This window comes from Triturus cristatus, chromosome 4_1 (assembly GCF_964204655.1).
Source record: "Triturus cristatus chromosome 4_1, aTriCri1.1, whole genome shotgun sequence".
Lineage (NCBI taxonomy): Eukaryota > Metazoa > Chordata > Amphibia > Caudata > Salamandridae > Triturus > Triturus cristatus.
The window spans coordinates 752622644-752647627 of NC_140585.1; the positions used below are offsets into that span (position 1 = coordinate 752622644).

General features: G+C 50.3%; 1 protein-coding gene across 2 annotated transcripts in view; it reads left to right on the plus strand.

The window, feature by feature from the left end:
• ARL1 (ARF like GTPase 1) overlaps nucleotides 1-24984 on the plus strand; it is a 197768-nt gene that overhangs the window by 42856 nt on the left and 129928 nt on the right. For both annotated transcript variants that reach the window (XM_085653316.1, XM_085653317.1), the window contains one exon: nucleotides 4542-4623. In XM_085653316.1, coding sequence (XP_085509442.1) covers nucleotides 4542-4623 — 82 coding nt within the window. The remainder of the gene's footprint in view (nucleotides 1-4541; nucleotides 4624-24984) is intronic.

Genomic DNA, 24984 nt, shown 5'->3' on the forward strand with positions numbered 1-24984 from the left:
GTCTCACAGACCCACCCTTGCCACTCCCAGGTCCTGTCGCACAGGCCACATCAATTACAAGCTATGCCTCAAATTCTCTCCCTTTAGACTTCACCTTGGCAGATATAAAATCAGCTCTTAAAGCTAGCCGGGGAGGGAAGGCTCCTGGCCCGGACGGGGTCCCTATGGACCTATATAAATCAAATATCGATCTATGGGTCCCCCTTTTACATAGAGTCCTGGAAGCTACTGGTAAGGTTGGACTCTTGGTCGGAGTCCATTTTGGTTCCGATTTTCAAAAAGGGGGACCGCAATAACCTGACTTGTTACCGACCCATCTCATTACTTGATTCACTAGGTAAAGTGGTGGGTCGTATTTTACTTGAACGGCTGCAATGTTGGACGGAGGAGAATAACATCATTTCTGACCTCCAATATGGTTTTAGGGAGGGTCTGGGCACCATCGAGCAGGTTCTTAACTTGCTCCTAATAAGAGGAAAATATGTAAATGCAAAGGGAGGCAGACTTTGCATGGCATATGTCGACCTCTCTGCAGCATTTGACTGCGTTTCTCACGCCAAATTATGGACCGTCTTGCTAGACATAGGGGTGGATAAAACCCTAGTCAATTATATTAGAGAACTTTACTCAAACGCTACTGCCAGAGTCAGGTTCGGCACAGGGGGCCAGCTATCCACATCGTTCAGTGTGGAGCGGGGAGTTAGACAGGGCTGCGTCCTGGCTCCCTTCCTCTTTACCATATACACCAACGGCCTATAGGCAGCTATGTTGGAGGGGAGCCAGGACCTACCACAGATCAACAATCGTCCAATTCCTGCAGTACTATACGCGGACGACGCGGTAATCCTTGCTCGTACCCCATTAGAATTACAACGCTCCCTAAACCGTTACTATAAATTTATGTCCAACTTAGATCTAAAAATCAACACCAAAAGACCTTTACAATGACCTCTGAAAAAAAATCACTAAAGGGACATGGTACCTACATCACAAACACAACGATTGACCATACTACAACCTACCCTTACCTGGGAGTGGTGATAGACGAAAAGGGGACTTGGATAAGGGCAATTGAGTCTAGAAAACTCCAGTTCTTGAAAGCAACGATGGCTCTAGTCACTTTCATGCAGAGACTCGGAAAGAGACCCCCTAAAGATATTCTTGAAGTCTTTCGTCCAAAGTGCATTACCACCGCCACTTATGGCGCTGGCATATGGGGATACGCTCAAGTAGATTCTATTCAAAAAATCGAAAATAGCTTTCTCAGATACCTACTAGCAGTCCCCCAATCTTCATCTACCTATCGTTGCCACCAAGAACTGGGCTTGTCATATATTTCCGATACCATCCGGATGCAACCAATTCTGTTGTGGCATCGCATTTGGACATCAGAAAGTTGCTTTTCACTCAAGCAATCATAAAGGACTGTCAAATTAGAATATACACAAAAAATTTCCTGGTTACATTATGTACAGAAATTTTTTATTGATCTGGGCCATCCAAATTTTTACTCGGCTCTCCAGGACATGGCAACGATCCCACGCAAGTTACTAAAGGCTGAGTGTCTAAAACATCTAGGCGATCTTCGTCTGGCTGTCGAAGCCAATAAACTTTCCGTCCAGCATTCCCTACAAATTCAAACCTCATGTAAAATCGAGCCCTACTTAACCCTAAATTTGCCAACCTATGATGTTTTCTTACTCACCAGATTCAGACTTAATATTTTTCATCGTTTTATCACTTTCCCTAACATCAATGATTGGTCAAAGGAGCTTTCTAGTTGCCCTTGTGATGATACTTCCACACAGTCTCTTTTACATGTTACTTTTTTTTGCTAATTTTATATCGAACCTAGAAAACGGTGGTTGAAACCTCTTTTGCAACAAATGGCCCTGCGTGAATGTCGCCCGGCCTTGCTGGCACTACAAATGTTGGACTCACCCTTGACATCTTTCAACATTGCAAAGTTTCTAAAATATTGTATAAGGCATCGAACAAATTTATAATTACCAACCTTGATTCCATGACTGTCAGCTGTATTTTAATTAACCTATAAAAAAAAATTCTTTTTTGAACTGAAATTACAAATGAATTATGTAAACTCGGATAAATTAGATAAACAAATGCACTTTTTTGCTACCCTGCACCTGAAATCTGCCGCTATTATCGCACTTGCATATTCCCACACAGAACTAACAGTTTTTACGAAAATGTCCGTCTGTCAGAAACCTGAGTGCCATATCTTCATTGTGTAAATATTGACAACATTTTTTTTCTATTATGTGTATTTGTATTTTGCTTTTATGGTTCTGCTATGCATTCCGAATAAAGCTTTTATTGAGTCATTTTTGGGTTGGAGCAGATTTATGAACTTTTAGGGATTTGCAAAGGGCTCTAGGAGTAGTCATGCACATTTTCCACCAGGAAAAAACTTCTGCATGCGTGAATGTGATTCAAATATAACTTTTCACATGTAACTTTTCTTCATTCCACAGGCTAAATGGTCCGTCCCATTGAGAAATTCTTCCCCATAAATATAGGATTGTTCTCTCCATGGAAGCGGACTTACTCCTCTCTTTGACAGAACCAAATGTGCATAATTTTTCCAAAATGAGACCTCCTGCAAAAGGCTGTGAATAAACACTGACTAATGAGTTTGTACATGCTCATCCACATTTATAGAGGGCTGCGCCCAAAAACACCCACAGTTCCACACCTTATGCTAAACCTACAAAAGCAGCAACCTAAACTCTACTGCATGAAATCTTTTTTTACTCCAACCGCTGTCTCAGGTTTGTTCTACTTTCTCACCACTGCTTATCATAATCAAATTTAATTTATCCTCCTTCACCTATATTTACATGCTAGGTATTCTCCTCTCCCACGATATAACTAGTGTTGAGCTGGTGTACCTCTTGTCTTGCTAAGCCCTAACTGGCTACTTCCCTGTGCTTCTCACATGTTTTACTTGATCCCCCTACACGTAGACATCTTCCAAGACTTGATTATCGGCACTCTCCTTTTTGCCTCCACTTTTCCACTCTTAATGGCATCATCCCATAACGTTTCTTCACAGTGCTGTACTGACAGAACACACATATTCTTCATATCTCTAACTCCACCCCTAAAAGTGTATATTTTAGACTCTAGGCATTGGATGGTCCCCTGTTCTTTAGTCCTAAACTCATCAGAAACTGAAAATATTTACTTCCCATAATTTACCATTGTCATTAACTTGATTACCCTTTCATCTCCACAACACTGAAATTGTCTCCATTGCATGCAATTTGCAACATGTCGCTGTTATCCTTTATCATCTGCAGATACTCAGCAAACCGGTTTCTACCACTGAATATAAACAAAATCAATCTACACACAACTCCTTTTTCCAGCCTTCCGAGTTCCTCTTCCCTGATGATCAAGTTGGATTACTGCAGCAGACCCTTAGTGGGCCTTTTACAGTATTCAGGCTCACCTTGAATAAAATAATCGGTGTCATACACCCACTTTAAAATTTCTCCATGCCACTTGTCCTTTTCTACTTACCACCACCAAGGTGGCTGGCTGTGAGCCCTCTCCCTGGCCTGAAGGCAAGTAGAGAGCTCACATTGCACTTTGCTTCCCCTCTCGTGACAGAATGTCTCCTTGTAGTTTTAAGTGGCCACAATAGCTTATCCATCCATGGGTACACCATGCATACCATTCAGTTTAGGTCCTTCACTTCCTTGAGAAAACAACATTCCATGATTCTCCTGCACACTCGGAGATGGGTACTCCATTGCTGAATTTAAGTCCACCATCAAAACTCACCTTCTCAGGCGTGTAGAGGCACTTCACTGATCCTCCTGACTAATTAGCGCAGCATTACATCTGGCATTTGACACCTGCATTCCTTGTCCTAACACATGAATATATGTTTAAAAGACGTGTTTCCCTACTGCTACATATGCTTTCTTTCAATGCTGTATCATTATGGCGACATTTAATGTCATTGGTAGTAGCAATGCTTTTGCAAGGCCCCCTGGTGTTTTTACATTTTCTTCTGGGTCTTTTCATTTATCTTCCTTTTTTGGACCACTGTAAGTTAACTGGTACGTATTCTTGTGCACTGACATGTAAACCATACTAGGCTTCCAGTTTGTATGCTTTTGTGGTAATTATATTAGAGTACTTCACCTGATAAACTACAAATATTTTATTACTCCCTCCCTCCCTTCCCCCAAATAGGGTCAAGAAATCTAATCTACATTTTGCAGCCTCCCTAAACTGACTTTGACATTTTATTCATTTTGATTCCAAATGTGTCATTTGCTTTCTCCTACTAGTGTTTGCTTTATTTGCCTGGTCAATATAGTGTGTCTGTAATTGCCTTAATATATTGAAGTTTTGTTGCAGTGAATGTGCTTACAGTTTGAAACTGTTAATTGCTGTTTTTGATAAACTTGTGCTGATTGTGTAAAAAGTGACAACGTCTTCTGAAGATTTAGTTCATCAGGTGTCCTAATACAGATTATCTGATTTTTATCTTGTTTTTATTTTAGCCATTGGCTTCAACGTGGAGACAGTAACCTACAAAAACCTTAAGTTTCAAGTGTGGGATCTTGGGGGCCAGACAAGTATAAGGTAATATCACAACATAGTTCTATGAGTCTATCTTATGTTAGTTTTTATATAGCGTTTCATACAGAGAAAGTTTGCCTCTTAGTTATTTGCTCATAAGCATTAAACGGTGTTTTTATAGGAGTATCCTATTTTTAAGGCTTTAGAGAAGATTGGCATCTTCATTTGTAGAATTTTACCAAAGTAATAGACTATAAGAACCGGTTTTATTTCATCTAGTAATTGCCCTTGACTGACCTAACTAAAAACCCAGGCAGATGAATGTGATCATTACAGCAGGCTGTCACTCTTGTATGCTAATAAAATAAACAAAAAATATTCAGGCCATGTCAGCTGTGGGACCAGGCAACCTCTTTGTGGCCCTGCTTTTCTCAGTAGTGTGATCCTGGCCAGATACCATCATCTGCTCAATCACCTTCTTTCCTGAACTAGAAGAATTTTGCAGTTCGTTGGCAATTGCTGTTTAGTGACTTAAAAAACATAAATGTTTATGATCACTGTACTTTTTACAGAAAGGAAATGTGCTGTTCCATTCTTTGGAATGTATGTGTTCTTTATACCTATGCTATTAACTAAGTTTTATTTTATTTGCCACTGTTACTAAGTTTCTTTGATTTACACACAACAGTAGTTGTTAAGCTGCTATGTTTATTTCATAGATTTTGAAACTGGTTTTGTATTGTCTTTGATGCTGTTTTCTTGAATATATTTGACCAAAGTGCTTCAGTTACATGTTAAACATTGTCATAAATGTATTTTTTTTAATCAAAGGTCTTTTTATCAAAGGTCTTTTTATTCAACACGACTTCAGGATAACAGATTACGCTTCGGAGGACACACAGGGCCTTGTGACAACATTTGCGCTTACAAAAAGTTCAGTTTCTCTTTATGCGAGCCCCTATACCCTCCATCCTGATTTCGAGGCATGCCTATTTTACTAAAATTAACGTTGGGAATTGCAACACAAATAATAAAGTGAATAAACCCCACCCAGAACCGCACCTCCCATCCCTTCGCTGGTGATGGTGAATCATCTTATTAACCCCTGTTGGGTAATTGAAATTGTGTCGAATCGTAGGGTGTTACCCCTTTGCAGTACAGCGGAGTCTCTGCGTCAAATTGAGGGACTATTAATGTGCATGGGTGGATTTGGCCCTGTGCTTTAGACACCTTAAAGAGGTGCATGGCTCCTATGGTAGGTGGGCATACCGCCGAGGGGAGTCCACGAGAGAGAAAGGAAATCTACGGGCCCCAGTTGTATTCAAAGGTTTTGTAATAATCTCTAAAAATATCAGCTAGTCTTTCCATCGAGAGGATTCTCCAGAGACGTGAGTGCCACTATGATAGGGCCAGTGCTTCCCTCTTTTTCCAGGCTGCTGCTATCGCTGTTTTGGCCGCCACTAGACAAGCCCACATTATTGCCTTTTCTGCTTTTGTCTGGTGCTCTAGCTCCGGATCCCTGATGCCCAAAAGGACTTTGTCTATAGAAGTCGGAATGGTGTAAGCCAGCATGTCTTTAATGTGAGCTAAGATCTCTTCCCAAAAGGGCCGCGTAGTAGGGCAGTCCCACCATACGGGACGAAAATCTCAGAGCATGCTGCAACCTTGCCAGCAGAGGTCGGAGGACTCCAGGAATATATTTTTGAATTTAGCGGGGTATAGATACCGATCAAAGAGGGTCTTGTAGTAGGCCTCCCTTAATGCCACTGACTGGTTATGTCCGATCACAAGTGTTTCCACTCCTCTTCTGAAATGTCTCTCCTGGCCACTTACTCCCAAAAGGCCAGGTAACGTGCCCGTGGGGTGTGTACTGTCGATAGTAACAGAACATATAGAAAGGAGATTGCCCCTGTCATGGTGCCTGACCTCGTACCCATCGCTCTATAGGGGTACGTTCTCTAGTGGCGGCCTCCCTTATCCGAGGCTGAGATACCCAATGTTTGAGTTGGAGATAAGGAAAATGCTCACTACTAGTAACCTGAATGTCTCTTTGGCAACTCTCGAATGTAAGCAGATTGGAGTTGTGAAATAGGTCTGAAACCATCAAGCTACCCCCCTCCTGCTAGGCTTCGAAAGAATCCTCACGCAGGGCTGGAGGTAAGTCAGGGTTGAAGTGGATCGGAGTGTACGGCGAAGGGAAGGATGTCAGCCCCCCACCCCTCGTGATCTCGTCCCATACCTTATGGGTGGTCCGTGTCGAAGTGCTGATGTATGCATTGGTCGGCCTGTCTTTTTACGGCTTCCACAGCACGTCCTAAATCGTTCTGCCCTCTATATCGCCCTGTTCATGTGGATCCAGTGTTTCTCAGATTCCCTCATATACCATTCAACCACCACCCTTAGTTGGGCTGCCTTGAAATAGAGTGAAAGATCCAGCAGTGCCACTCCCCCCTCCCTCTTCGAGCACTGTAAAATGTGGAACGGGAGACGTGTCCTACCGCCCTACCTTATGAATTTAGTAATGAGTGCCCGAAGTTTGGGCAGTAGCTCACGGTCAAGTCGACTGGGAGTGCCTGAAACAGGTAGTCGCTTTGGGAGCAATGTCATTTTAACAGCATTTACCCGACCGAGCCACGAGATGTAGAGTGGTGTCCATCTTTTGAGGTCTTGGTGGAGCTGGGACACCAGAGGAGGGGTAGTTGGCCTTATACGAATCCTTCACCCTCTGGGTTAGCTGAATGTCCAGGTATTGAATGGAGCGTTTGTCCCATTGGAAGGGGGTCAGACTCCGGAGCTGGTAGGCCTCTCCTTCAGGGATAGTGAGTTTAGGATAAAAGATTTTGATATGTTAACTTTAAAGCCCGCTACTGCTTCAAATTTACACAGTTCTGTCTGCAGAGCCTGTAAGGAGGGGCCTGGGTCTGTGAGTGACATCAAGATGTTGTCCACAAAGAGAGAGGCCTTGTGTTCTGTAACTCCAAATCTTATTCCTTTGGCTTCCGTATTCGCTCTGAACCGGGCTGCTAAGGGTTCGATGCCTAAGGCAAATAAGAGAGGTGAGAGCGGGCTTCCCTGTCTCGTGCCTCTGCTCAGAGCGAATGGCAGTGACTGAGACCTGTTAACCTGTATTCTTGAGTGTGGGTGTTTATAGTTATCCAGGACCATGTTGATGAATCTGTCCCCAAAGCCGAACTTTTGCATGGTAAGAAAGAGGAAGGTCCAATTAAACCTGTCAAAGGCCTTCTGGCGTCTAGGCCCACCAGCATAGCCTGAATTTTGAATTTAGAGACTTTTTCAATCAGTTGTATAGTCCTGCGAATCTTATGTGTCCACCTTCCTTTTATAAAGCCTGATTGGTCAGGGTTGATCAGTTTGAGCATTAAGTTATCTAGCCTAGCAGCTAGTATTGCAGAGAAGATTTTAGTGTCCAGGTTCAACAGCGCAATGGGTCTGTAGGAGGCACAACTTTGTATTTTTTTTTCCCCCGTCGTTATGGGAATAATGGCAACCACTGTCTCGGCCATAAAATTCGAGACCATAGAGTCCTCAGCTATTGCGTTGAATAGAGAATTGTGGTGAAGTGTAAGCGCCGACGGGAAAGTTTTATAAAAATGCACCGTCGGGCCCCGGTGACTTGTGTGACTTGAGGCTAGCAATTGCTTTCCCCATTTCTTCATCAGAGATTGGGCCATTAAGCCGATCTTTCTCTGATAGCGGAACTTGGGGGAGTTACAGCGTATTTTCGTTGCAAGTCAGTATCTGGGGGTGTGCCAGTATGCAGATCCTTGTAGAACCCTCCAAAGATGCGCGCTTTTACCTTGTCTTTGTGGGCTAGAGAACCATCTACATCCTTGATGCCTCCTATGTGTTCCCGCTCCCTTTTTTCATGCAACTGTCTCGCTAGGTGTGATCCTACCTTACCTCCCTGGGCATAGGATATCTTTCGGAGCCCCAACAGCGTATACTCAGCCCTATTTGTATAAATCGCTTTGAGTTTCCACTGCACTAAGCTGTCGCTGCAGTACCCGGGATGGTGCCTTTTTATGGTCCCTCTTGACTTTCTCGAGTTCCTCCTCCAGCTCTAGGCTTTCCTTAGCCCTCCGTTTGTTTAGTATAGAGTTCAGTTCTGTAAATTTACCTCTGAATACCGCCTTGAACGCATCCCAATTATTCTGGGGGGAAGTGGCCTGGAGTTGATTTAGCTCGAAGTACTCCGAGATGGACTACCTCAGTTCATCGTGAAGAAGTCTGTCCCTAGTCACTGAGATTGGGAAGTACTATCTTCGACTGTCCGCTCCATGGTTTCCCCAAGACATACTAATGGCCACTAGGCTGTGGTCGGACATAGTAATTGGGAGTATCTTTGCCGTTTGTAGTGAGCCTAGTAGGGATTGGCTCATAAAAATGTGGTCCAGCCTAGAGTAGGTCCGATGCACATGTGAGAAAAGGGTGTAGTCTTTGGTGGTCGGGTAGAGCATACGCCAAGCGTCCCGTAAGCCTAGAGCCTGGATCCTGTGTTTGATTCCCTTGGGGAAATTACTTGTAGCCGATCTCTGAGGGTGTGTGCTGTCCATCTCAGCGTGCCAGGTCAGGTTAAAGTCGCACATGAGTATCGTAGGCCCCTCTGCGAACTCGCCTATCATATCTAATATCAGTTTCCCCTTTACCATAATTATCCTGCCCTCCCGATCTGCCTTCATAGCCTCAGTTTGAAATGTTGCCGAGGTGCGAAACCGTAGAGCCACACCTTTCTGTTCGGAGTTAGCGGGTGATCTGTAGATTAAGGGATAGTATTTATGGTGAAGTCACAACTCTTCGGATTTGTTAAGGTGCGTTTCTTGCAGCACAACTATCTCAAAATGGTGGTCTATTAGGTATTTCCAGATTTTTTGCCTTTTGAGAGCAGAGTTTAAGCCTTTTACATTCTACGAGGCTATTGGGACCATATTATTGACCTCTGTACACTCTACCCTTCCCATCCCCTCTCCTGGCCTTCCCTGTTCTGGTTCCATAGTCACCCCGGTTGACAGTGACTAGGTGCTCCACACCTCCCACCTATTTGAGATACCCAACTGTCTCTTGGCCCCACCACCAGGAGAGCCCCCTCACCCCCCCCCCAGTGGAAAAAAACATAACTCCCCAAAATTCATGCGCTGGGCAGCCAACGGGCTCCCAGCCAGTTCAGTCTTGACGAAGAACATGTTGCTGGTGACTTGGACAGTGCCCGAAAACCCAGTTGTCGGTCGCTTCCTGGAAGAGAAATCGAGCTTGAACTATCTTGGGCTCTGGTCCATTACGTCAAGCTGCTCATTGTAGGGACAAGAATTTTCTCGCCAGCAGTTCACCCATTGTTGATTGTCTCATAATAACCCTGCCCTGGAGTCGAAACAATTCTCTCTCCTAAATCCTGCTCATCTACTCTTTGTCTTCATTTCACACTGGGCTTGCCTTTTGATATCGTGCGCCATTGCTGTTTGGGTCTTGTCGCATTTGCTCCCCTCTTAGGGTCTTGGCTGCTTTCCTCCTCGGGAGTAGGAAGACCTAGAATGCGTTCTTCCAAGTCTGATATGTGCTGTGGTTTGTTATTAAGTTAGAAAGCGAGGCCGAAGGGGAAGGTCCATCTGTAGCGTATGTTGTCTCGTAGTTTTGACGTTATCGAATGCTGCTGCATGCCAGCGTGGAGGGAGCCAAGTCCTGAAACAGCAGGCACTTGTACCCTTGAAAAGAGGTCTCCCCCTTCTTCCGAGCGACTTGCAGAATCGCTTCTTTCGTTTTGAAGGAGTGCAGTTTGACAAGAACATCTCGAGTGCGCCTTCGTTCACCCATCTGCTGGCTTCCTACGCGATGAGACCTGTCGATCTTGATCTTTAACAGGCGCGGGCTCAGAATCCCTGCAAAGAGACCTTCCACAAAGGCCTCTATATCCGGACCCTCAGTGTCCTCTTCCAAGTCCCTTATTCGAATATTCTCCCTTTGGGATCTATTTTCTAAATCTTCCGTCTTCAGGAGAATTTGATGTAGCTGCGTCTGGAACTCTAATTGCTTTTCCTGCATCCTAGTAATGCGAGTGTCCATTTCTTGGGATTGTTCCTATATCTCCAGAACCCTGGAACCCACAGCATCCACATCTTGCCGGATCACCAACATGTGGCGTTGAGGTCCGTCTTCGGTTTCTCATTTGCGGTCCGGATGTCTTGCTTCATCTCAGTGCACAATTCCGACTTCAAGTCCCTGAGCGAGTCCACCAAATCCTCCCTGGTGAGCGCCATCGTGTTCCCCTTCCCTCCTTCACTGTGTGTTTGCTTCTTTTCTGCTGTCCCAAAGTAGGTGGAGACCTTATTTGGCACTTATTGCGGTGGCAAATGATCGCAATAAGACCCTTCTTCCCTGGGGCGAATCTTTCCCCCTCCGTTCTGCAGTCCCTTCGTGATGAATAATGTGGAGTACTGAATCCCTGCTAGAGATGTTTCACCTGCTGCTTCTCGAGGCAGCCATCATAGGGTCAGGCATCTTTTAAGGCTCTACGTGTTGTGGCGCTGTACTCTGTTGTTTTGTCGCTCATGGGTCAGAATGCAGATGCCTTATCAAAAGTGCCCGAGAGACCCTGCCCCTCCACCCAGCTGCTGGAGTTGGTGTTATCCTTTCATCATAAGGCTGCCCCGGTTCGGGCGCCATCTTTGTCAGGCACTGCTTCCCAACGTTTAGACCAGCTTGGGCCTCCAATATTACCAGCCCTCTTGCGAGTCAATGTGGAGGGGGGTGCCCCCGGGACCACTTCAGCGCTCCGTCCCCCTGCTTTCACATGGCCCTGCTCACCTCTGCGTTGCCTGTGAGCCACCCGGGTGCCGCCTCCTCGTGTTGATTTAAGCCGTGGCCGAGCGCCCCCTCGCTCGTTATCATCCGCGCGCAGCACAGCGGGGGTAGCACTCTTATCTGGCCCGCTCCCTCCACTGCACCGTGTCTGTGGCCTCCCATTCACGATCGAGATCTGTGGGGGCCGTACAGCCCAATGCGGACCCCAGGCTTCGCTCCTCTGCAGCCGATGGTACCATCTCTGCTCTCCGTTACTGGCCGCAACTTGCAGCCCTCAGTTATTGCCAGTGGTGTTGCTTGTTTCAAACCCCTGGAGCGTCCCTGACATCGCACCGCTGTTATGTACCAGATCATGCAGGTTTGGATCCTCCATCGTTGGTGTAGCCTTCTCTGACCGTTGTGGGGCTCTGGAGCTGGTGTGGATCACGTCCACCCATGCATCTTGCCTGGCCCACAAATGTATTTTATCTAAAACTGGAATTCGTATCTGACATTGGGGAAACAATCGCATAATCCCAAAGAGAAGCCTCTCTCTCATTAGTTTAAATAGTGAGAGAATTGGCAAGGGGCAAAAGCAAAGAAGACTTGAGTCAGTAGAGAATAAAGTCATCAGCAACAGGGGGAGAGAGAGTAAATGGAGACTACATACATTTGGAGACTAAGGAAATGGGTAGAGAGTTCTAAGGATTCATGACCGCTGAAATGTTCATCCGGTCACTAAGTAAGCTAATGTCCTCTATTATAATTGTGAATACTGCATTCACTGGACAGGATTCTCTTGATGCAGCAGACGTGAGTGATGACCCCTTCCAGAGATCTCACAGCTATCCATAATCAACCCACATGCCTGTGCTTGCAGTCATCTGCATTTTTTCCAGACTGATTCTAGACTCTGAATTGACCAAAGGTCTGACATTGAGAACATTCAGCTATAGTCTGACATTTCACTTTGTGTATATTAATTTGATATCTGTAGGTAGATGTCATTGGGGAAGATAGACTGACCCCTGCAGAGATTAAGAGTTAGTTATCTGCAGCAATTAGTTTTCAAATATTCAGTGCTTTGTTTTTTTTTGTGCAGAAGGGGGTTGGGAAGACCTTGGAAGTGGGGCTAGAGATGAGCACTGCTTGTCATACCTGATCTGTGTGAAAACAATGTCACAATTCCAAGCACTGCGGAAGCGGCATGCACGTTTAGCCCGAACTAAAAACAGAGCTGGAGTAATAGTTTTTGAAAATAAGGTTAAAGCATTGTCCATATGAATTGTCCCTCAGCATAAATACAGCGTTTTTTCAACCTTTTACGTTGGTACAACCACAGACACACAAGCCAAGTTTTTTTGTTTTGTGGTAATGATTATTTAAATTATATTGACACCTGTTCACTTGGGAGGTTAACTGTGGTTAAAGGCATATGGTGAGGCCCTCATTATCAAAATGTAATTTACTTGAGCAGGTTTTATCCTCTTGTGGCACAGTTTACATAGAAATGGGTCTCGTTCAGTAGCAATCGTTTTTATGGTTGCTGAGATCATAATTGGCTCATGATACAATAGATGTAAAGCGACTCACACTCTCGCACCTGTTCCACATCACAGATTGTAGGTAGGTCTTGACACAGACGGATAATTAAACTTTCAGAGTTAGAACTTGGCTGTGAGAAACGTATCCCCCTTATGCTAAAAGGCCAGAGTTTTGGCCTTAACTGAATTACTGGCTTATTGGTGACACTTGATCTTGTTTTTCACAAAGTCATGTTGCTCCACTTCTTAATTTATTACAGCAGGCTCTCCTTTCATATCAGGGCATGATCTATGATGGCGAATTTAAATAAATGTGTAATTCTTATATCTTCTTTCTTTCAAATTTGCAATAAAATCCCATTTTGGGTAAAAAATCTGACGCAATGAGCTATCTCTGCACATTATCAAAACGGAACAAGGATTCAGTTTTGAATTAGTCTTGCTGCTTATTTTCTCAAACCACGATCTGATAACACACATTCTGTCTTGATAAATAAGTAGCGTTGAAGATTGCTAGGAGTTACTCTCTCTTTTACAAAGTATGCCAGAAATGAGTCTGCATCTGATGGTAGGTGGAAGCATATCACTGAAGTACCAAAGAGCTCTAAAAATGTCATGCCTTTGGATGCAAATAGTAGTCCTGCTGTACAATTTCTGTTTAATTCGGAAATGTCCCATTGGCTAGGAATAGTAAAAATCTTCGGTGCATTTTTCCTGTAAAAACAAAATAACTCTTTATTCCTTGCAAGTTTTTGAAAATTCCTGCAGATTATGGAATTGTTAGCAATTTTCTGCTACTCTACCTCAAATTCCATTTAGGATTAAAAGCTTCCTAGAGCACTAAGGAGGGGTGACTGGGGCTGTTGGACCCGGCCTCGTGGCGTGGTCCTGACTTCCCGGGGGTTGGGCCCGTTCCCCGCCCTAGCCCCCACGAGCTACCCGTTCGGGCTACACGAGGTCACCTACACCTCGGGGCTCCGCCATTTTGCCGCCTACCACGTGACCCTGCACACCAGTCCTCATGACTCCGCTCAACCCGGCCTCGGCCCCAGCAAGGCCCAGACATTGAGGCACCAAGAACTGGCCAGGGGGTATCACGTGAACACCTCATCGCCCTGGCAGAGGGCGGTATCGATGGGACCCCCAACCACTCCCACACACCGAGGTGCGATCGGCCTCCATCTCTCCTGGGCCGGGCGCCTCTCCTGCTGGGCGTCTGGTCACTCCCAACCCGGCCTCTCCTCCCCCCGGGCGCAAGGGTCCGGACATCAAAGGGCCCCAGACCTATATCTGGGGCGACCCCGCCACAGACCGGCAGTTGTATCCCGGAGTCGAGAGCCCTGCTGATTGAATCGCGGCCGACCCTACGGAGAAGAAACCCTTGCTTGAAACCACCACGAGCCCTGCAGACTGCGTCGCGGCTCCTTCTTGCTGAAACCTTGGAGTCCCCCGGAACATCGGGGCCCTGCTGACGCTGTCGCGGCCCAACCTCGCTGAAACCTCCCTCGGAGCCCTGCTGACGACATCGCGGCTCGAGCTGAGCAGAAACCATCTTGAGAGTCCCGCTGACCTGGTCGCGGCTCCCCACGAACTGAACGCCAGAGCCCTGCTGACGCCGTCGCGGCTCGACCCCTCCGAGACCCGGAGGTCCTCCAGCTTGAGGATAAGACCTAGGCCCCAGGTACCCTCGTACCAAACCTCTACCAAAGACTGTCCCGCTACCTCTTCCCTCCTAAAACGAGACAGACTTTTTGCGGATCCCTTGATCCCCCGTTTCTGTACATATTGATCCCGTAACCTTTTAAGTGCTGATAAAGAATTGCTCATCTTGAGACAACCTCCTTGAGTCCGGTAGTACATATTAGGAGAAGGATCTCCCAGGAGGCTTCTCTACAGCGCTCGGCTACTTCGTACAGTGTGGGGGCCCCCCCCCTGAGTGGTCTCGCCGACTCCTCGGGGTCCGCCTTCCAACAGGGGCCAAGGTGGCAGAGCTTTAATGGCTGATAGGAACCTCCCTTAGCACTGCTGGGCAGCACTTACTGCAGTACTAATGTATTGAAATGACAGTGTTTTTTATTTTATTTGCGGTTTCGTATAAAGTGCACAAGTTCACCGCACAGTGGTTACATTGGAATGAGTCTAGACTATATATACACATAAATACAAAAAAATATTGAGTTGAAAATAATGACTTTATACACAGAATGAGTTTGGGCAGTAAGACGACAACATTTCTAAATACCACCTTTAGTTCTTTCATTACTGTTTTGGACCTATTGTATCAAGGAGCCCTCCGTAGATCTGGAAGAATATTCTTACAGATCCTGTGTGCTGCCTCAAAGAATGACTTTTGCAGAGTGTTTTGTTCTCTGAATTTTGTAATTTCATGTACTAGGCCTTCCCATGGGATATGCTTTTTTGTGTGCTAAGTAACTTTGGATGTTGTAATTGTACAGCCCTATATGTTATATATGGGGTCCTGAGTATGGATTGTCAAATGGGAGCCAGTTCAGAGAACTCGGGCATGGCGAGATGCAGTTTTCTTTGTGTTATTGATTTTTTTTAAATCATTTTATTGGCAATTTATAGTTACATGACATTGACAATAACATTTGTAGCATGTAATACCATTGTAGTGTGTCGTTTCTCCCATCTAAACTTTCTTTGTGTTGGTGATTAACCATGCTGGAGGATTTAGTATTTTTTCTTGGAGTCAGCAGTCTTTGAAGTCTAGGAAGGCCAGTGAGTAAGGCCATCTACATACCTGACAACTCACACTGCCACCGTATGTCCCGGGATTTCAGCTCCCTTCACAGAGTCATCTGATGAGGAGCCGAAATCACACTGTAGCAGATAAAATGAGCTGAAAACCATTGTGAACAGTGAATTTCAGCTCATTTTCAGAGGCTGTAAGCTGCCGATGTCTGTGTGAAAACACCCCAGGACATCGGCGACAGGTTCAATAACTGTTGTTTTTTTAGAGTTTCACCTGGACAGCGCTTGCGCTGTGCTTGGGAAATCTATTGTTTTTAATATAAACTTAAAAGGGACTTGCATCCCGTCTCCTCTCTTTCCTGGCTTCTCATTGGTTCCTGTGCGTGCCACTTACTTTTCCTCCATTTTTATTGGCTGTAGCATATTTTCCTGCATTTACCAATGCTTGTTCCTATTCTGCTTCTCATCAGTTTCCCACTACCGAAATACTGTTAAAATCTGCTTTGGTGAAACTATATTTTCATAATGTTTTGCCTTTTACTATTGCAGCATATTTATATAACAATTGATCACCCGGAGAGATTAAGTGATTTGCAGAGAATCACAGGATGTTTTGCGGCTCCGCGGAGACTCGAACCGGGATCCCCAGCTCTCGAGTCAGCAGCTCTGGCCACTGCGCAACATCCTCTCTACTCCTGTGTTATCTATCAGGGAGCGCTTTCCTTCTCCCAGACGATGATTGATGAAAATAGCTTTATTCATTACATAGGCGAACCAAATGCATTACCAATGCTTGTGTTAGGAATGTTTACTCGGGTTAATCACACTCTATTGTTTCCTGCCCCTATACATTGGCCAACCTGGTCAGTGGAGGGAGGGGATGTTTAATTCAAAAGCTTAAGTAAATATTATCAGAGAAGTCCCTTCGGCATCCAGGGCCGGACTGGGAACCCAAACCGGCCCTGGCAAACTGCTCGGCCGGCCCCCCTGGTGGGGGTGTGGCTGTGCTGTGCTGTGCTGTTTTACACCCGGTTTCGGCTGATTTTGTTACAGGGGGCCAATATTGATGACCCCTGGTAACAAAAACGGCCCAAACCAACCCCCACCCTTCCGGCCCACCTGGAAAACTCCCGCTGTGGCCAGTCCGGCCCTATATTCTTATGGGTGTCTTTCTCTGCTACAGCGTACCAATTGTTCCTTTTTGTAAAGGGAAAATATTTTCACACAAGTAACATTCCAGTACGAGTAACGCTTGTTAAGACTAGATGTGAAGGTTGATACAGTTTTGTTAATATTGATGTAACCCCACCTCAAATTAAACTGAGGTTGGGGGGGTTGGTGCTTGTTTATTAATTCTTCCTGCAGCAGATGGCTACAGTTTACGGGTTGCCTGACTCCTTGAAATATGCACCACCATGGCTAAAAGCCCAGATTGGAGGTTTACAACGTAATGTAATTCCTGCTCACTCTGCTGAATTTAGCAAATATTTTGTCTTCTTGTTTAGACAAAAATTGCTTCAATTAGGAGCTTGAAGTTGTCCTGCACAAATGAGCCTTTTAGCTCCTGTGCTGCAGAAGAATGGATTTAACACCTCGAAGGTTGTGGAATGCTGTTAACGAGCCAGTAAAACAAACCAGCAAGATTCCGAAGTAGCTGATAATATTGCATAGGCAAAACCAATGCATTTCCAATGCTTGTTATTTTTTCTGGGAAAGGTGCTGGGGGCTTGGTGAGGGGCAGAGTGCCTCTTGGGTAGCTCTTGGCCTGAAGCCCTGCACCCTCTTCACACTGTGGTGTTAGTTTGTAAGTTGGCAGGTATGGTTCAGTATGCCAACCAGGATATAACTAAAAACAAGACTATTGTTTGTATTTATTCCAATGGTGCATGGTTGGCTGTTGGAGGGAGGCCCACCGGGTAGTCGGGGAGACTATTCCGGCACCTTCCTACCGCAAAGTTATAGCCGAGCGCCGCTGAGAAGCCCCCTCGGGGAGGTCTTTCTCCTATGATCGTACTAGGCCCAGTAACACCACCACACAGGACTCAATAGCAGTTGCGAGATTAGATTCTTTATCGGCAGTAATACGTGCAATATTTACAGAGGGATCGAGGGATCCTGTCAGAGTCTCAGTGTTCGTTCAAGAGGATAGGGTAGCGGGACAGTCTTAGTGCCAGCCAGGCACGGGAGGGCTCTGCGCCAGACCTTGGATGCTGGTCTCAGAGCGGCTCGGACGTGGAGAGCCGCGACGTCGTCTGCAGGGCTCGGATGGTAGTTCCGCTTAGGTCGAGCCGCGACGAGGTCAGCTGGGCTCTTGGTGGTAAGGTTCAACAAGGTCGGGCCGCGACAGCGTCAGCAGGGACCCAAAGGTTCGTGAAGGTCTTTAAGCACGGTGGAGCCGCGACGTCGTCAGCAGGGCTCAAGTGGTGGTTCAGGGTGAGTCTTCTTCCGTAGGGTCAGCCGCGATCCGATCAGCAGGGCTCTTGACTCCAGGATACAACTGCTGCCCTGTTGTCGGGTCGCCCCAGATATAGGACGGGAGCCCTTTGATGTCCTGACCCGTGTGCCCGGAGGGGGCGGAGAGGCCGGGTAGGGAGCGGCCAGACGCCCAGCAGGAGAGGCGCCAGGCCCCAGAGAGCTGTGGGGTGATCACACCCAGGTGTGGAGAGACGGTAGGGGGTCCCATCGATACTGCCCTCCGCCGGGAGTGGGAAGGGCTCACGTGGTATCCCCCGAGCCAGGGGTTGGCGTCTCGATGTCGGGCCTCGCTGGGACCGAGGCCGGGTAGAGCAGGGTCATACAGGTGGTCACGTGGAGTGACGTGCAATCCAAGATGGAGGAGCCCCGATGTGCATGGGACCTCGTGCGGCTTAGCGCGGGGAAACAGGACCACGCCACGAGGCCGGCTCCCACACGCGTCCCCCCCCAGCTGAAGGCAGGGAGAGTCAACCATCTTCTTGGGGGTTCTCCTCGCCGAGGCGGAAGAATCGGGACAGGCCGTCAGCATTGGCGTGGTCGTTGCCGGGCCGGTGTTCAACAGTGAAGTCCATCCCTTGCAGCGAGATGGACCAGCGTAACAGCTTGGGGTTCTCGCCCCGCATTTGCATGAGCCACCGCAAGGGCCGGTGGTCAGTCTGGACCCTGAAGTGGGTACCGAAAAGGTAGGGCCGGAGCTTCTTGAGAGCCCATACCACAGCGAAGGCCTCCCGCTCGATGGTGTTCCACCTCTGTTCTCGCCGCAGCAGTCGGCGGCTGATAAAGGCCACCGGTCGGTCGAGGCCCTTTGCGTCCAGCTGGGAGAGGACTGCCCCTACCCCGTACTCCGAGGCATCGGTCTGGACTACAAATTCCTTGCTGTAGTCGGGGGGCCTGTAGCACAGGGGCAGCGCACATGGCTGCTTTGAGAGTATCAAACGCGGTCTGGCAGCGGGGCGTCCAGTGCACCGCCTTGGGTTGTTTCTTTGAAGTGAGTTCCGTAAGGGGGCCCACAATGCTGCCGTAATCCTTTATGAAGCGTCGGTAGTAGCCTGTGAGGCCCAGGAATGCCCGGACAGCGGTTTGGGTGGCGGGGGGCTCCCACGCCTGGATGGCGTCCACTTTTAACCGGAGGGGGGCCACCTGGCCACTCCCCACCTGATGGCCCAGATAGGTCACAGATCCTTGACCGATCTGGCACTTGCTGGCCTTAATTGTGAGCCCGGCTCTTTGGAGAGCGGCCAGGACTTCCCCAAGGTGTCCTAGGTGCGCGGCCCAGTGGTCGCTGAAGACAGCAATGTCATCGAGGTAGGCCGCGCTGAAGGCTTCGAGACCGGCCAGGACCTTATTTACCAGCCTCTGAAAGGTCGCTGGGGCGTTCTTCATGCCGAAGGGCATCACCCGGAAGTGGCCGTCGGGGGTAGAGAAAGCTGATCGTTCTTGTGCGCCGGGAGTGAGCTTGATCTGCCAGTACCCAGCGGTGAGATCAAAGGTGCTTAGGTAGCGGGCGGCCCCTAAGCGATCAATCAGCTCATCGGCTCGTGGCAAAGGGTGGGCATCGGTCTTGGTAACTGCGTTCAGGCCCCGGTAGTCGACACAGAATCTGAGTTCGGGGGCCGTGCCGGGGGCGGCGGCCTTCGGCACCAAGACTACCGGGCTGGCCCACGGGCTGTCAGAAGGCTCGATGACTCCGAGGGTGACTCCGAGGGTGAGCATCTTGGCGACCTCGGTCTTTATGCAGGCCCGGACTCGGTCAGGCACTCTATAAGCGCGGTGTCGTACAGGGGGGCTATCCCCCGTGTCCACGTCGTGGACGCACCAGGGGGTTACCCCGGGCGTGAGAGAGAAGAGGGCAGCGAAGGGTTGCAGTAGCTTCTGGCAATCATGGCGCTGTTCTGGTGTCAGGGTGGCGGAGAGGTGGACGCCCTCCAAGGAGCCGTCTTGGCTCGAGGACCCCAGGAGGTCTGGTAGGGGCTCGGAGTCACTTTCACCCCGATCGTCGGTAGCCAGTAGTAAGCTTAGTTCAGTTCGGGCAAAATGGGGCTTGAGCCGGTTGGCGTGCAGGACCCTGAGGGGGTTCCTCGGAGACTCCATGTCGACCAGGTACGTGACGGGGCTCTTCCTTTCAACTATCTTGAAGGGCCCGGTCCACTTGTCCTGCAGGGCGCAGGGGTCCACGGGTGACATGACCCAGACTTGCTGGCCCGGCTCAAACTCGACGGCTGAGGCATTCTCGTCATACCAGCGTTTCATATCTTCTTGGCTGGCTTCAAGGTTGGCTTCTGCCAGGGCACGGAACTTTCGAGTCTGGTTCCGCAAGGTCAGGAGGTACCGGTAGACGTCGGGCGGGGCACTTTGGACGTTCGCTTCCCAACCCTCCTTGACCAGGCTGAGGGGCCCTCGGACGGGGTGCCCATACAACAGTTCGAAGGGGCTGAAGCCCAGGGACTTCTGTGGTACCTCCCGGTAGGCGAACAGGAGGCAGGGCAACAGGACATCCCATCTCCTCCTGAGGGGCTCTTCCAGGCCCTTGATCATCCCCTTCAGGGTTCGGTTGAACCGCTCGACCAGTCCGTTCCCCTGGGGGTGGTAAGGGGTGGTGAATTTATAGGTGACCCCACATTGTTGCCAGAGGGATCTCATGTACTTCTAGATAAAGTTCGTCCCCCTGTCGCTCACCACTTCTCGGGGGAACCCCACCCTGGAGAAGATGCCCATCAGGGCCCGGCCCACCACTGGAGCGGTCACAGTTCGGAGGGGAACAGCTTCTGGGTACCGGGTGGCGTGGTCGACCAGTACCAGGATGAAGCGGTGGCCCAGGGCGGTTCGGGGGTCGAGGGGCCCCACGATGTCTATCCCCACTCGTTCGAACGGGGTGTGGACGGCTGGAAATGGTTGCAGGGGGGCTTTCACTCGTCCCCCAGTCTTCCCGCTAGCTTGGCAGGTCGGGCAGGACCGGCAGTGCTGGTCCACGTCTCGTCTCATTCGGGACCAATAGAAATGGGTCACGAGGCGGATGTACGTCTTGTCCCACCCGAGATGTCCGGCGAGGGGCACGTCATGTGCCAGGATCAAGAGGAATTCTCAAAATCGGAGGGGGACCACCAGCACCCGGCTGGCCCCTAGTTCGGCGACTTTCTGCTCGCTATACAATAAGTCATTGTCCCAATAGACCCAGTGGGTTCCCGAGGGGTCCCCCGCAGCCTGGGCGGCCGCCTGCTGTCGGGCCCCCTCGAGGGACGGGCTGCCCTTCTGTTCTTGCTGGAATTGTTCACGGGTGGGGCCCCCGTCGTGGCGCCACTGGGCCAGCTCGGGGATCTCGCTGAGGGGAGCGGCCTCGTTGGCAGAAAGTTCGGATGGCCCGGCCTCCTCGTCAGGTTCCTCCGGGCTGGAGGAGGTGGATGGTTCGGGGCCCGCCGGTTTGTCGGGGGCCGGGGCCGCAGCTGGCTGGACGGTCATGGACCGAGTGGTGGCGCAGGCCCACTCGGGTAGTCCTAGCATCCCCAGATGCTCTTGGCGCTCCACCTGGGCCCAGGGGGAGCTCTCTAGGTCGTTCCCCAGGAGGCAGTCCACCGGGGCGTCGTCGCGGACAGTCACTTTTAGGGTGCCGGACACTCCTCCCCACTCGAAGGAGATTCGGGCCATCCGGCACATGATGTTAGACGGCGACCTCAGAGGGGCCCGGAAAGGGGTCCTGATTTCCCTGAGTCCCACCCGTATTGTATTGTAGCCAGGCACTGGCGAGAGATTCCCCAGGGGGAGGAATCTCGCAGCTAGGATCGTACTTCTGGCACCACACGACACAGAGAGACCACACTGGGTATTCTCAGAAACAAGCTTTATCACAATAGGTATCACTGCAAATATGTACAAGATGAGCACGGGCTCAAGAGTCTCGGAAAGGTAGGGGGTAGCGGGACTGTCTCTGGTAACGGTTCAAAGCAGGGACGTATCCGGCGCACAGCTCACAATCCTCGAGCTGGGAGATACGTGGTCGGAGTCGGGGTCCGGCGGGACCGTGAGAGTCTGGGGGAGCCGCGAGTCACTCAGCAGGGCTCAGGTACAAGTTCGGAGGTCTTACGATCTTCAGGGAGCCGCGAGTCACTCAGCAGGGCTCAGGTACAAGTTCGGAGGTCTTACGATCTTCAGGGAGCCGCGAGTCACTCAGCAGGGCTCAGGTACAAGTTCGGAGGTCTTACGATCTACAGGGAGCCGCGAGTCACTCAGCAGGGCTCAGGTACAAGTTCGGAGGTCTTACGATCTTCAGGGAGCCGCGAGTCACTCAGCAGGGCTCAGGTGGGTTCCAGTTCCAGGAGCCGCGACCACGTCAGCAGGCTCTCGTTGTTCCAGCGTCGAATCTGCCGGACAGTCTCAGAGCACCCCTTGTTATAGGTCGACCCCGCTTTGATGTCCGGAGTCTGCGCAGGCAGGGGTCTTGTCACCTGGGGGCCGCTTGTCGGGGTTTCCCGCTATTGTCTTTTGATCCTTTCAGGGCCGGGTCGGGAGGAGTCCCAGACACCCAGCAGGCACGGAGCCAGCTCGCAGGGAGGCCGGAGGGCCGATCGAAACCCATCGTCCCAGGGGAGTTCAGAGGTGCGATAGAAACTGCTCCTCCCTCTCTCATCCCCTGGAAGCGGGATGTCCTCCAGCCGGAGTGGCGCCTCGAGGCCCGGGTCGCGCTGGAGCCGGGCGGCCATCTTGTTGCAGGGAGTGGGCACGCGGGCCCGGGGTGGCCGAAAGGAGAGAGGCCATGGACGGGGATGTCCGGGGTTGGTGCAGGGGTCCTGGTGGGAAAGGTCGGCTGGGCCGCGGGCTGGGGCTGCAGGCACTAGGTTTCGGTGGTGCGGGGGCACGGAGGGCCATTCTACGAGGCCGGGTCCAACACGCGTCCCCCCCCCAGCTGAAAGCCGGAGAGAACTGCCCATCACCTTGGGGGGTTCTCTTCGCTGAGGCGGAAGAACCGGGAGAGGCCGTCAGCGTTGGCGTGGTCCGTACCAGGGCGGTGTTCTACGGTGAAGTCCATTCCCTGGAGGGAGATTGACCACCGCAGTAGCTTGGGGTTTTCTCCTCGCATCTGCATGAGCCATCGCAAGGGCCGATGGTCAGTTTGGACCCTGAAATGAGTGCCGAACAGGTAGGGTCGTAGTTTTTTGAGTGCCCAGACCACGGCAAAGGCTTCGCGCTCTATGGTGCTCCACTTCTGTTCTCGGGGTAGCAGCCGCCGACTGAGGAAGGCGACGGGCTGGTCGAGGCCTTGATCATTCACTTGGGACAGGACGGCCCCAATGCCATGCTCGGAGGCATCGGTCTGGACTATGAACTCCTTGGTGTAGTCGGGAGCCTGGAGGACGGGGGCCGTGCACATGGCCTTTTTTAGAGCATCGAAAGCTTCCTGGCAGGCAGCCGTCCATTGCACCTTCTTTGGCTGTTTTTTAGACGTGAGTTCCGTGAGAGGGCCGACCAGGCTGCCATACCCCTGAATGAATCGGCGGTAGTAGCCCGTGAGTCCCAGAAAGGCTCGGACTTCCGTTTGGGTGATGGGTGAGTCCCAGGCCAGGATGGCGTCGATTTTGGGCTGTAGAGGAGCGACCTGGCCACTCCCGACTTGGTGCCCCAGGTAGGCTACGGATCCTTGCCCGATCTGGCACTTGCTGGCTTTTATGGTGAGGCCTGCCTGGCGCAGGGCGGTTAGCACTCTCCGGAGGTGCTGGAGGTGCTCACTCCACTCTGAACTGAAGACAGCGATGTCGTCCAGATAGGCCGCGCTGAACTGTTCTAGCCCGGCCAGGACCCTATTTACCAGTCTCTGGAAAGTGGCCGGGGCATTTTTCATCCCGAAGGGCATCACGCGGAAGCGGTAGTGCCCGTCGGGGGTGGAGAAAGCAGACCTCTCCTTGGCCCCTTCGGTGAGCGCAATCTGCCAGTAGCCGCAGGTGAGGTCGAAAGTGCTGAGGAACCGGGCGGCCCCTAGTCGGTCAATGAGCTCGTCGGCTCGTGGAATAGGGTGGGCATCGGCTCGGGTAACGTCATTGAGCCCCCGGTAATCCACGCAGAACCGGAGCTCGGGGGCGACACCGGGGGCTGCTGCCTTCGGAACCAGGACCACGGGGCTGGCCCAGGGACTGTCAGAGGGCTCGATCACCCCCAGGGTCAACATTTTCGAGACTTCGGCTTGAATACAGGACCGGACCCGGTCAGGAACCCGGTAGTCTCGGTGTCTCACCGGCGGGCTGTCCCCGGTGTCCACATCGTGAACACACCAGTTGGTGACCCGGGGGGTCAGGGAGAAGAGGTCAGAAAATTGTCTGAGGAGCTGGCGGCAGTCCGCTTGTTGCTGGGCAGTGAGGGCTGGGGAGAGGTTCACTCCCTCCACGGAGCCATCCTGCTCCTTGACACACAGGAGGTCCGGGAGGGGATCCGACTCATCTTCGGCCCCGTCATCGGTGGCCAGCAGGAGGCTCAGTTCTGTCCGCACGAAGTGAGGCTTGAGGCGGTTCACGTGCAGGACCCGGAGGGGATCCCGAGGCGACTGGACGTCCACCAAGTAGGTGACTTGGCTCTTCCTCTCAACCACTTTGTAGGGCCCAGTCCATCGGTCCTGGAGAGCGCCAGGCTTCACAGGGGCCATGACCCACACCTGCTGGCCCGGCTGGAACTCGACCAGAGTAGCATTCTGGTCGTACCAGCGCTTCATTTCTTCTTGACTCGCCTCCAGGTTGGCCTCGGCCAGTTCTCGGAACCTCCTGGTCTGGTTCCGGAGGGCCAGGACATATTGGAACACATCTCGGGGGGTGGTCTGGGGTGCTGCCTCCCACCCTTCCTTAACCAAACTGAGGGGACCTCGGACGGGGTGCCCATAGAGTAATTCAAACGGGCTGAACCCTAAGGACTTCTGGGGGAC